Source organism: Panulirus ornatus, chromosome 56, assembly GCF_036320965.1.
Source record: "Panulirus ornatus isolate Po-2019 chromosome 56, ASM3632096v1, whole genome shotgun sequence".
NCBI lineage: Eukaryota > Metazoa > Arthropoda > Malacostraca > Decapoda > Palinuridae > Panulirus > Panulirus ornatus.
Window position 1 is genome coordinate 13,646,161 of NC_092279.1, and position 12,626 is coordinate 13,658,786.

Genomic DNA, 12,626 nt, shown 5'->3' on the forward strand with positions numbered 1-12,626 from the left:
TCTGATTTGTTTGTAGATGAAGGTAAAGACTCATGTATAAATTGTATCTTTTCATCTGAGTGGAGGGTCTGCTTCTCTTCTTTTATAGTCTTATAGAGACATATGAAGTTGGTTGACATAGTGCTGGTTGAGAAATGTTTCCCTTGATATAGGATAGTTTTTTCTTAATTTTGATTAGTTTTTTTGTTCATATCATATTACTGTCCATGAAATAAGCTCGTTTCTGAAAATAGCCTTAAACCAGTGAACAGAAATCGTTTATTTTTTCCATGAAAAGTGATATCCTATTTTTTTTCCAAAGGTGTGGGAGAGAGTGAGACCAGTGGTGGAGATGAGTGGAGCAGTGGGGATGAAAGTGACTCCTCTACAACAGTATCATCCACTCACCAGGACCCACACTGTGATTGCTGTTACTGTCATATGCTTCACCATAAGCAGGTATCTTCAGCATCAGAAATTCATTTTTCTCTTTTTTTTCATACTAGTTCATTCTTTTCCACATTCGTAAGGCATGACTGTGAACAGATGAAGAAATGGCCTCATTTGCCAACATCCATTCTCTGGCTGTCTAGCATAATGCTCCAAAACCAAAATCTTTTGTCCACAGCTAGGTCCAACAGACCTTTTCATGGTTTCCCGCAGCTGCTTCATATGCCTTAATTCAGTCAAATGATAGCTTATTGTCCATTGTATACCACATTGCTCTAATTCCCTCTATCCTATGCATGTCTTTTACCTTCCTACTTGTTCAGGCCCTGAGTGCACAAAATCTTTTTCATTCCATATCTCCATCTCTGATGTGGTCTCCCCCATCTCCTGACCACTTCTGACACATATCCCCATTATCAACCTCTCTTCACATATTCTCTCCAAATCAGAAGTGCACTTAGATTTTTTTTCTTGTTGAAGTATGCCATCACCTTCTATGTTGTAGAGCCCTTGCAAGATATCCTCCAACCAACATAGTTATTGCACTCATTATTACATGCATTATTTCATTGTTTCACCCTGTCTTCTTTCCCTTTACCCTTCCTCTGTATCAGCTGACATTCAGGTTTTACTCATAGTCATTATCACATACGTTGTTGTAAGCAACTGTCCATGGCACTTTAGGGATCCAATTTTGCATTCTTGATAGCTCCATTTATGATCATGTAGTGACTTTTTTTTAAATGACCATTGATATACTGTTTGGTTTCCAGATGTTTATTGGTTTCACTGCTGGTGTCCCATGTTTGATGATTTTTTTTTCTCTGTTCACCGCATCTTATTCTTTTACAGTAGAATATAATTTGGATTTCCCACACTTGAACATAGTGCCAAACAATGTTACCAATTTGATTATCACCCAAACAGTGTTGCCATTCAGTGGATTTTATGTGTGTTGTCTTTGCAGTTTAGTGTTTATCAAGATGTCTTAGCGCTGAGTATATCATTGTGCTACTTTCATTACATGATCTGTCTGACTCTTTGAAATCATTGACACTGATTAAGTTGGATTTGAGTAAGGTTTTTGATAGTCCTTGGTAAAATTCAGAGGTCTAGATAGAACAGAGAGGTGCATTGATAGTGTAATAGAGATTACTGGAGACCCTTGAATGGACTGCCTCTCACAGAGGCATAGTGCTCATCATATATCAACTAATGTGTGTTGGCTGACAAAAGCAACTTCATTATCTATCAACAGACATGGCTAATTTCTTGCTACAAAGAGAGTGTATGATAGTATGATTAAAGGGGTTGGTGTGAGAAGATCTGTGACATGGGGAAATGGAGTGGAAGAGCACTGGTGGAAGGGAGAAGGGGGAAGAATGCATGGAATGATTAATGGAAGGAAAATTACAGTAAGGAAAAATAATTTACTGGGAGGGTTAGTGACAGCTTGGTAGTGAACCAGCTCTTTAGTGGTTAAGTTGCACTTTTCTTACCAAGGTAACTGTCATTTCTTTCTGCCTCTCCCACATATGGACTGCTGGCATTTTGTCCACAAACATACAATCTAAAACATTCAATCTCTCCTTGTCATAAACAGTTGACAACTCTTAACTCATGTAACTCATTCTTCATATCACTTGATTTTTACTGTAGTGAACCCTGTGTTCTTGCCCTGCCTTTTGGCAAAATGTTAGAAGCAATAATAGTAGTAGATAGGAGTATTAGACAGGAGCATTAGATAGAAACATTAGGTATAAGTAGTAGGTCGGAACATTAGGCAGGAACATAGGTAGACACATTAGGTATAAATAATTGGTTTGAACTTGAAGTTGGAGCTTCTAAAGACAGTGCACTAGAGTTACCTGCTGCTAGTTGCCTGTTAAGGGTGAGGCGTTAAAGGCTGAGAAGCAGCACTGGAGTTCACCAGTTATGGAGACTCTTTGCTTAGGTCACTCTCTTGAAGGCTTTAACGAAGGGAAAGGGTTTGTGAGGTATATTTAGATAGATAGATGGAAGATGATTCAGGCAAGGTATGCATTTATATCGCCAACCAACATGACCCTTATTTTTTGGTAATACTTGCTGATGTTGATGTGTGTTTGTGTTTAATTACCATGTATGTGAAGCACTTGCTGTGTGTTTTCTTGAAGGAATAGAATTGTATAAAAATAGTGAGGGTTGGTAGAAGTAAGGGGCCAGAAAGAAAAATGATTAGAATAGTGCAGATTGAAGGAAAAATCTTAGATGAAAATCACACGGTGCAAGTTTAGAGTGTGAGATTTCTTTACAGACCTCAAAGTAGTGTGCTAAGTGAATGTAACCAAAAAGAACCATCATTGAAAGAAAAGACAACCTTTCTTTCTCTGATGATGTAATGATTTATTGCTTTCTTGGAGAGTTAAGGCCAATGATTTTACTGCAAAATCTTATCTGTGATAATGTTAAGATTTTTTTTTGTTTGCATGATTAATGGTTCTTTTCAATTAAAAAGTAGGCTACTGACGATGGGGAGACTTACAGATTTCAGTGGGTATTAGAATCCAAGTGGATATAATCATATATTGTATTTTGAATATGTATAACTAATTGAAAATTCCCTGAACCCTTGTTAACAGGGTGGTGGGAGACAGAAATACAGTGACAGACGGGACCGACTTCTTCAGATCCTGTCACGTAAGAAAAAGGCCCGTAGTTGTTCTGCTGTGTCATGTTCTAGCAGTGCTGTGCCAACAAACACAACCACTCAATCATCTGCTGGAATGTCTGCTCCTGCCACTTCTAGTGTTCTTGCAACCAAGGGTAGCAGCACACCACTGGGAGGCCAAAACATTGATAAGATTTTAGATTACATTGAAGGCAACCACACAGATGAAGCAAAGCATGCTAAGAAAGCTGCTAAAAAGGCCCGTCAGAAGCAGAAAAAGGTATTTTCTACAGAATGAATGATACAGACTTTCTTGCGGACATGATGCTTGTATTTAGTAAATTGTAAAGCAGTGGATTTTTTATAGAGATGTATTCTCTGGTTAGGAAGAATATTATATTTTCATATACATATATTCCAGCATGATTGTAGACGAAAATTTGTTGCAAACTGAGGAATAGTTTTTGCTTCATTTGAACACTCGTTGCATGATTTTCTTTGGTACATACTTGGTACATACTTATTAAATTGTCCTGTGCTTTAGAATGTAACCCTGTCTCTATCTGTGAGATAGCTAAATAGTTGATGGTTATTTGCTGCATGCTTATTGTTTTTCTCATTGAAGGGCTTTTACAGATATTTTATCCCATGAATATTCTTTTTTTCTTGATACGCTTAGAACAGAATAGGAAAAGGAGGGAAAGACAGATGATGAATATTGAAAATAGATATAAGGAGAGATACTGAACTGCAGTGGAAAGTTATTGCTCTTTTTCAGATGGCAATTAAACGAGAAGAGGAGGAGGATGAAGAGTTTGAAGAGAAGGAAGATGATTGTGAAGAGGATGAAGAGGTTGAAGAAGATGGTCCTCTAGCAGAACTGAGACGGAGAGCCCCAGATGTAACCATAACAGTAGTACGCCCAGGCCAGCAGACTTCTCGTACTCCAGCCTCTCCACAAGTATACCTTTCCTTTAAGTTTATGAGTTGGGTAAAGTTGTGAAATGGGATTTTGAAAAATGGATGTTGGTAAAGAATTCATAAGGTTGGCAGGGTCTGCAGTGCTTTATGTTATGCCATAACTCAGTTTTCTTAGTAACATAGGAATTTTTTTATCTAACTTGTTTGTGTTTAAAATTATATATACTGATGGGAATCATTGCAGTAATCATATACTTGATATAGGGTAATAAAATGATGTTATTTTGTATTACCATGTTGTGTAAACATTGAATGTAAGGGATACTGTCCTTCAAGATGAGATTCTATTGTGGACATACATATCATAGATCTGTGTTTTATTTGTATCACCTGTATATCACATGTTCCCATATGCCAGCAGCAACACTTGGAATTCAACATGTAACAGGATAGCCATATAATATAAACAATTCAAAATGTGCGGGCTTTTTGGGGGGGCAGTCATATGTGTTGATTGTTCTCTTTGCATCTTAATCTCTCATGAGAGTCTTTCACTAGAAATGCTTTATCATTTGATTAATTTCAGTTATATATCAAGGGTTGTATGTGGTACACTTTTTCAATGCAGGATCTTATGGATAATGCATTTGTATTTCAGATGGCTTCCCAACGTCCACGTGAGCCATCCCCTTCTTCTATGGACATGTGCAAGCCTCCTCCAGCAAAGCTTGTACCTTCTCTTGTTCAGGCATCTGCAGAATCTGCAACCCAATCTCATCCTGCTTCAAGAACTATCTTGCACCCTTATAGGCAATCAAACCAGCAAGGCCGTCAGCTGTCACAGTCCTCAGCACCTCCTACACCAGTGGCAGCGACAGCAAATTCTTTTAACAACAAGGAAACAGTTACTAATCCCAACTCTGTTGGTGGACCCAATAGTTTAAGTAATATATTAAAAGGAATGGACACTGCAACTAAAGAGAAGGACAAAGGATCACAAATGGTAACAATTAGAAGGGTGATGGATCCTAATAATTCAGAGCCCACTGTTACCATTACACTCAAAGGTGACCAGCCAGAGAAGGATAAGGTGCTGTTCAAGCTAGTTAATGGACAAGGTAAGGTTTTTTGTCCTTATTTCTTCTAATGGTTAATCTTGATTTTTTAGATGTATTTTTCTTAGAAATACTTTTTCCATTTCTTACAGATTTTACCTTGTGTTACAAGCATATTCTCATATGCACTCATGATCTATACAACCCTTTCTTGTACATCGAATTTCCTTCTTCCAAGATAGCTTATTACAGGTTGAGTGTCCCTTATCCGAAATGCCTGGGACTAGAGGTGTTTTGGATTTTAGAATATTTGCATATGCATAATGAGATATCTTGGGGATGGGACCCAAGTCTAAACACAAAATCCATTTATGTTTCATGTACATCTTATACAAGTAGTATGAAGGTAGTTTATACAATATCTTTGTACCAGAGATCAGAGAATAAGCAGAAAATAGTGAGTAATGCATGTAGGTCTGGCGGTGACAGTGGTTTTTAACAAACTGACGTCAACAGAGCATCCGAGCCCAGCATAGGCAAGTGAGGTCAGGTGTGGAATTTTCCCTCATAATGTCATGTCACCTCTCAGAATTTTCAGATTTTGTAGCATTTCGGATTTTCAGATTACAGAAGCTCAATCTGTATTACTCTTTAACTCATTTGTTTTTTCTTTAGATTCTCATTTGCTATCCTGCAGTTAATATATACCATCTTTTTAACTTTTTTTTTTGCTCTTCATGCATTTCTATTTTTTAGCAGATTTAGCTCCTTTGTCTAGATTCTCCTTTTCTCCTTAGCCAATTTTCTTAGATCTTCATTTCAGCATGTACTTCACTTTTTCCAACTGTTAGCTACAATGCCACACACCATAGCAGCCTCTGATATCAAGTGCACTCTCCTCCAGTTTGCTACAGGCCCTGGCTTTAGCCTAAGTAGCATATCCTGTTGGCTCTGACTCTTGATATTTCAAAACTCTCAGATGTGATAAACAGATGTGATAAACTCAGAAAGAAGAAACAAATCTGTGTCATGATTTTGGCTTTCTTTTTAGAAATATTTTTGGAAACTTTTTTGTACACAGAGGTGATGTTTCCTCGCCAATGAGGGACATGGTGAGTGTGTATGAAAAAGGAGAAGAGATGGTAGAAGTATTATTTGAATTTATTTTGGTATATGAAACTTATTTTTCTTTTCATTTTTGTAGCAGTTTCAGGTAATGCAGGTCACTCAGGGCAAGGCAGCAAGAAGGGAGGAAGCAGGCTACAATCTCAGCCTCAGTTTCAATCACAAACCCATCTTCAACCTCAGCCTCAACTTCTACAAAGTGAACCAATAGTGCCTGAGGGATTAGATCCAGAAGAAGTTAAGAAGTTTAAGAAAAAGCAAAAGAAAGAGCGACAACGGCTACGGAAGCAGCAAGAGCAGATGCAAGAACAACAAAAAGGGCAGTTGCAACAGCTAGAGATACAAAAGCAGCAGGAGATTCTTCGTCAACAGCAAGAGCATATTCACCAGCAACAGTTGGCTCTTCAACGACAGCAAGAAGAGCTTTTAAAACAGCAGCAGCAACAACAGAGTAACCAGTCTAATAACTCAAAGAAAAACAAAAAGAAAGGTAAAGGAAGTAACAACACTGCCAGTACCAGCAATAATAAGAGTAGCAGTAAAAAAATTATCAATCACAACAGTGGTGTGTCTGCTGTAGTATATGATGGTGATGATATGGCTCAATCTTTCAACCTACCTCCAGGAGTTACCATCAACAAAGTTGAAGGGCAACCAGGTATGGTTACCATTTCTAATAATATGGGAGGTGCCTTCTCACAACCCTTTTTACCTAATCCTAATGTATATCCAGGTCCGGTTGTGCAAGGTTTTCCAGTGGGACAGGAAACATCTGTACCCAAATTGTATGGCAGAGCCCCTGGCTTAAGTTGGAATAGTGCTGTAGATGGTGCTGGTAATTATCCAGATAAAGATAATGTTATTGTTGTAGATACCAATAACAGCTTCTTAGGCGCTAATCCAGCCCCGAGTAGCAATTCTTCAAAGCGAGAGATTTCATCTGATGAAAAAGTCATGATGGCTGTGAAGGGCCTGATTGATCCCAGTACTCTCAATATGACTCAGAAAAAGAAGTTTAAAAAGAAGAAAAAAGAGATACAGGAAGAAAAAGAGAGGGAGGAACAGAAGCAAAGAGAAGAGGATGAATTAATGGATCAAATGTATAATATAGCAACTGGAAAGTGGCCCAAACAATCTGTTGCAGCACAGAATCAAACACCAAGTACTAAGAACCAAAATAAAAAGAACCAAAAACAGAAAGAAAATTGTAAGCACCCAATTATTCACACTAATAGCAACAAGCAAAATGGTGTTCAGAATGCAGCAAAAAACAATAAAGGAAATATACAAGAAATTCAACCACAAAAACAGAAGCAACATCATGACATCACAAAGCAGATCAGTAAAAGCAATAAGCAAAATGGAAAAGATACAACCCTTCAAAACATTACTAATCAGCCTGCAAAAAGCTCAACCACTGGTAATCCGAATGGGAAGATTAGGGAGCAGCAAGTGCATCAGCAACAACAAACACAAAGACGGCAGTCAGTTCAGCAAAAACAGTCTCTACATAAACAACAAAAACAGCCACAGCATCAACAGCTGCAGCAGCAGCAGCAGCAACTACAACAACAACAGCATCCAAAACAGAATCAGCAGCAGCAGAAGCAGAATCATCAGAAACAAAATCAGCCACAGCAGCAAAAGCAAAGTCAGCATCAGCAAAAGCAAACTCAGCAGCAGCAAAAGCAAAGTCAGCATCAGCAAAAGCACAGTCAGCAACAGCAACAGAAGCATGGTCAACATCAACAGCAGCCGAGGCAAAATCAACAGCAGCAACATATAAAGCAAGGTCAGCAGCTAAAGCAAAATCAACAACAGCAGAAGCAAATACAACAAAAGCAATTACAGCAGAGGCAACCACAACAGAAACAACAGCAGCAGCCTCAGCAGCAGCAGAAATATCAGCAACAAAATTTTCACCAGCAGCAGCATCGCCATCAACAACAAGGAAGACAGCTGCAGGTTACTCATGAAACCCCAAGTGTTACCAGTAACCATAAATTAAGTAGTAATGGCTTTGGAGGCTTTACTAGCAAATTTGGCTCTGTTCCTCAAGATATTGCTCATGAGGCACGTTATGCTCAGTACTTGGCAGCTAATGCAAGTACTTTAGCTCGGATGAGTTACAGCACATATAATGGTACTGTTACAGAACATTCTCGTGAACAATATCAGGGAGGAGATGATGACAAGAAACTTGCCAGCAAGAAGAAAAAGACCAGGAAAGGTAAGAAAGGTCATATTGAAGACATGACTATTGATAGTGTGTTTACTCCAAAGGATGTGGCAGAAGGGGAGCTGGATGAAACTGAACGAGATGTAGAAGCTTTCAAGCGCTTTTGTTACAATAATGTTCCTCGACACTCAGGAGAAAAACCCAAGGTGAACTTCAATGTCAAGGACATCATGATAAAGAAAAGGCCTTGCAATGTAAATCTGTAACGTCGTACTACCGTATAATTATAAGGTTATTTGGAAGAATCCCGTGTTTTGAATCATCAGTACAGTATGAAAAGTGAAAATAGTATTTTGTTTTTAAATAAGAATGGTTGTGTGAAATGGTATCCACTTTTCCTTAACTGCATACTATTAGAAAATACATTTTGGCTATACAATGGTGCTTTTGTGCACTTCTATATGGTGACATTTATATTTTTAGCATTTGCATGCCAAAATTGCTTTTTTTTAGAACACAGTTTCTAGATTTTAAATGACTGTGTAATAGATTATATTTTGTTTGGAGAAACTTGATGCTGTTCTAAGAGAAATTGCAGAAAAAGTTATGTTGCTAATTTTTTCCCCCCAGAGAGCAGTGTTTCTTGGCTGCATAAAACTTGTTCCTATGTCGGGGAGAACTTAATTTTTGCATCATAGAGAACAATTTTTTTCATGTCCAAAAGCGTTTCTTCTGTTTTTTAGAGCATGTTTGATATTGAAGAGAACATGTTTCTTATGTAGCAGACAGCATGTGCTTTAAAAGTGCGTCTCATATCTGGTGCTTTGATATTCCAGTTCTGTAAATTTCTCTAAAACAGGGTGTTGTCTGAAATAGTATATTATTATTTCATCAATCTGATAATGTTTTCCTTTTAGATAGTACTTATAAGTTTTTATCCTGTCATTATCATCCACAAATATACTTTATAGTCAGTTAATGTTGACATTTACTTCATTTATTTCTCTCATCCATCAGTCATTTATTGTAGTTTATTTTTTTGAGTGATTGCTTTGCATATAATCCAGATTTAATCTCTATAACATGGAAATCTTTGATGTTAAGGTGTGAGGTTATTAACTGCATCACCTGTCCTTGTACAACTCTTAGTATCAACTTGGTTGGCTGTGAATCTTATAGATGCTGTGCTTGTCAGATTGAAAGAATTCAGTATTATATCACCTAAATGCTGTTGATGGATCAAGACGTGAAAGCATATTTGTTATATTTCAAATCTGTGACTGCTACTCAGCTGATGTGTAATGTTTATCACAGTAAAAAGAAATCACAGGCACCAGTGTAATCCATTGCAAAAATTTAATGTGTCTGGAAGATAGTATGAAGAATAATTTTGTATGAAGATATGAATGTATGGTCAAGAAAAAAGAATTTTATGAGAAATAGTGCTATTAAACTGTACATTTTGAGGATAGAAAAATTATCAATAAGTTGTAAGTTGATGTGAGATAGGACATGCATAAGTTTTAAGTTGTGTGAGGATAGGAAGACTGGATCTTGCTCCATGCACTGGCTGCCTATTACTGCATATTGTTGCAGAGCAGCCCTGTTAATAATACTTAGCGTTTAGAATCCGTTTTTATGTAGAAGAGTACTTAGTCTTCTTGCAAGGCTAATGCCTCTAATAAACGAGTGACTACTTTGACCTTTTTTTATTACCTAGACTGTGCCAGTTGGTTTACTGAGGATTGAATTTTTTGGACCCCAACTTTTATTATCATATTTTCATAATCATGGCCAACTAATATTTACTTTTATGTTGGTTAGAGACTCTTCAAAACCTTGCTGGAGAGTTGACAGAATTTTGGTATAAAGTTTTGTAATGAACTGTTATTACAACAGAGAAATTTATTATAGGGTAGTGCTAACAATGATTCCTTTAATGTATAGTGTACAGGCATGATTCTTTATTTGTCACCCCTTTTATATGTATATATATTTATGTATCCTTTCTATCCTGCTTGTTTGCTGTTACCTACATTAGTGAGGTAACACCAGGAACAGATGAAGGAATAGCCTTATTCGTTTTCATCTAACCTCTAGCTCTCGTGTGATGCCGTGAAACCAGAGGCCTCTGTCCTCAACTCAGTTTCATTCCCATATACAGCATGTCATCTCATGTAAACCACATCTCTGCAGTTCACTCTACCCCTTGCACTCCACACGCCCCTTTGCAAGTTCAGGCCCTGAGCTCTCAGAGTCTCTTTCACTCCATCTTTATACATCCTTTTTGGTATCCCCTTTTTCATTTTCCCTTGACTTCTGACACAAATGCTGTCTTAGTCATCCTTTTCTCCCACTGTTCATTGTCATGTCTACTCTTGGATGTCTAAAACATTCTAATTCCTCAAGCTCTCTCCATTCAAACTCATACTCAGAAGCCATCTCTCGCCACTGCTAAATCTCAATGCCTTGCTTTTATTCACACTTGTTCTCAACTTCCTCCTTTTACACACTCTCCCAAACTCAGAAATCAACTTCTGCAGTGTCTCATTCGAATCTTCCTCCAGCGCTGTTTCATCAACAAACAGTAACTGACTCACCTCTCAGGACCTCGAACCCCCTGATGGAATGCAGACCTGCCTCTTCACTGAAATCCTCACATTCACCTCCACCACCCCATTCATAAACAGATTAGATAGCCACCCTCTCATTTGTCATTCACCTCCACCACCCCATTCATAAACAGATTAGATAGCCATCCTCTCATTTGTCACTCTCCCATACAATTTACCAGTAACACTAAAAACATTTATACCTCTTGTTTAAAGATTATTTCTTGTTCTCTTCACCTTTATACAGTGGCGCTATAAAGCTATGAAGGCATTTTTCCAATCCTCATGCATCTGAGCTATACTTACTCTGAAAATCCTAACTGAACAGGTATCAATACACTCACCTCTTTCTTGAAATATTCAGTTGCAATCCCATTCACTCCAGCTACTTTGCCGCACTCTGTCATATGCAAGGAATTCACCACTTCTTCCCATTTCACCAGACCATTCGCCATCACTCTCTCACGTTGCATAACTTCATGTGAGAAATACCCCAAATCCCCCCCTATTGTTGAAGACATGGTAGAGCTATATTATACAGTATTATACCATATTATATCGTAATGATTTGCAGCATAGGGAAAACAATAAACAAAAGATGCTTGTTCTGCTATTACATGATGATTTCATAGATGTTGTTCCTGTTGTTAGAAAGCTTCATGTCCAGGTGATTTTCACATACAACATGGTAAAAAAACAATCTTGTCCATCATAGTCTAAAGGCTGGGACTGGTAGGGTATATGAAATTCCTTGTGAAGGTTGTGATAGGTTTTATGTTGGCAAGACAGGTAAATAGTTAGTAACATATATTAGCCAACATCAGTGTAGTCAGGAGCTGCCAACATAATAGTGCCTTATTCCAGCATAAAACCTCACTTGACCACCATATAGATTGGGAAAACACTTCCCCCAGTATGAATTCAAACTGTGTTCTGGGATGACATCTGGAATCTTGTGTATCACAGGTTCCTTTGAAAAAACTTATTTAATCTTTGGGCATTTTAGATGTGCTACGTTAATGACATGATCTGTGAAAATTTTTTACTGTAATGATCTCAGGTTGATGGAGTAAGTGAGGTAGGACCCTCCAACCCCTGGGTGACCTGAGATTACCTCTGTGACCCATTGTGTGTATATACACTGTTTCTCATATAGTTACTTGTCATTTGCTCTGAAGATGTAATATATGAAAGATCTCGTAAACTTCCTTTCTTTCTTCCTGTGGTTTCTGGTTTATGTGTTATACACAGACTGTTTTTATTACCATACATTTTTTATGATTACCTTAGAACCAACCCTTTTCTAAGAAAGAGTTGTAGTTTTACCCAGGATTTTTTTTATGGCTCTTGCAACACAAGGCTGCACTACTTCCAGTTGCAGGGAAATGTGGGCTCCTTTGGAGTGAGATTTTCTTTCATAAGAATGTGCTCCCAATGATACAGACTCACCAAAGGTGCCTTTACACTTGCATTATAAACTCGTGCAGATGGAGTCTGGTAACACCATCATCATGTAATAATGTCATATATATATCATAGAAGGTGATTAAAGAGAGGGAGCAGGAGGCTGTAAACCCTCCCGTCCTTGTATTTTTCATTTCTAAAAGTTGGAAGAAGGAAGCAAATGAGGAGTGCATATCCTCCTCAAAGGCTCA

The 12,626-nt window shown here is 37.8% G+C and overlaps 1 protein-coding gene across 4 annotated transcripts in view; it reads left to right on the top strand.

Annotated features, from left to right (window-relative positions):
- The window catches only part of LOC139765902 (uncharacterized), a 65,783-nt gene extending 55,724 nt beyond the window's left edge, over window positions 1–10,059 (top strand). For all 4 annotated transcript variants that reach the window (XM_071693851.1, XM_071693848.1, XM_071693850.1 and 1 more), the window contains 5 exons: window positions 302–438; window positions 3,051–3,359; window positions 3,858–4,040; window positions 4,659–5,118; window positions 6,260–10,059. In XM_071693851.1, coding sequence (XP_071549952.1) covers window positions 302–438; window positions 3,051–3,359; window positions 3,858–4,040; window positions 4,659–5,118; window positions 6,260–8,625 — 3,455 coding nt within the window. In that variant the 3' untranslated portion in view covers window positions 8,626–10,059. The remainder of the gene's footprint in view (window positions 1–301; window positions 439–3,050; window positions 3,360–3,857; window positions 4,041–4,658; window positions 5,119–6,259) is intronic.
- Window positions 10,060–12,626: the final 2,567 nt, after the last annotated feature.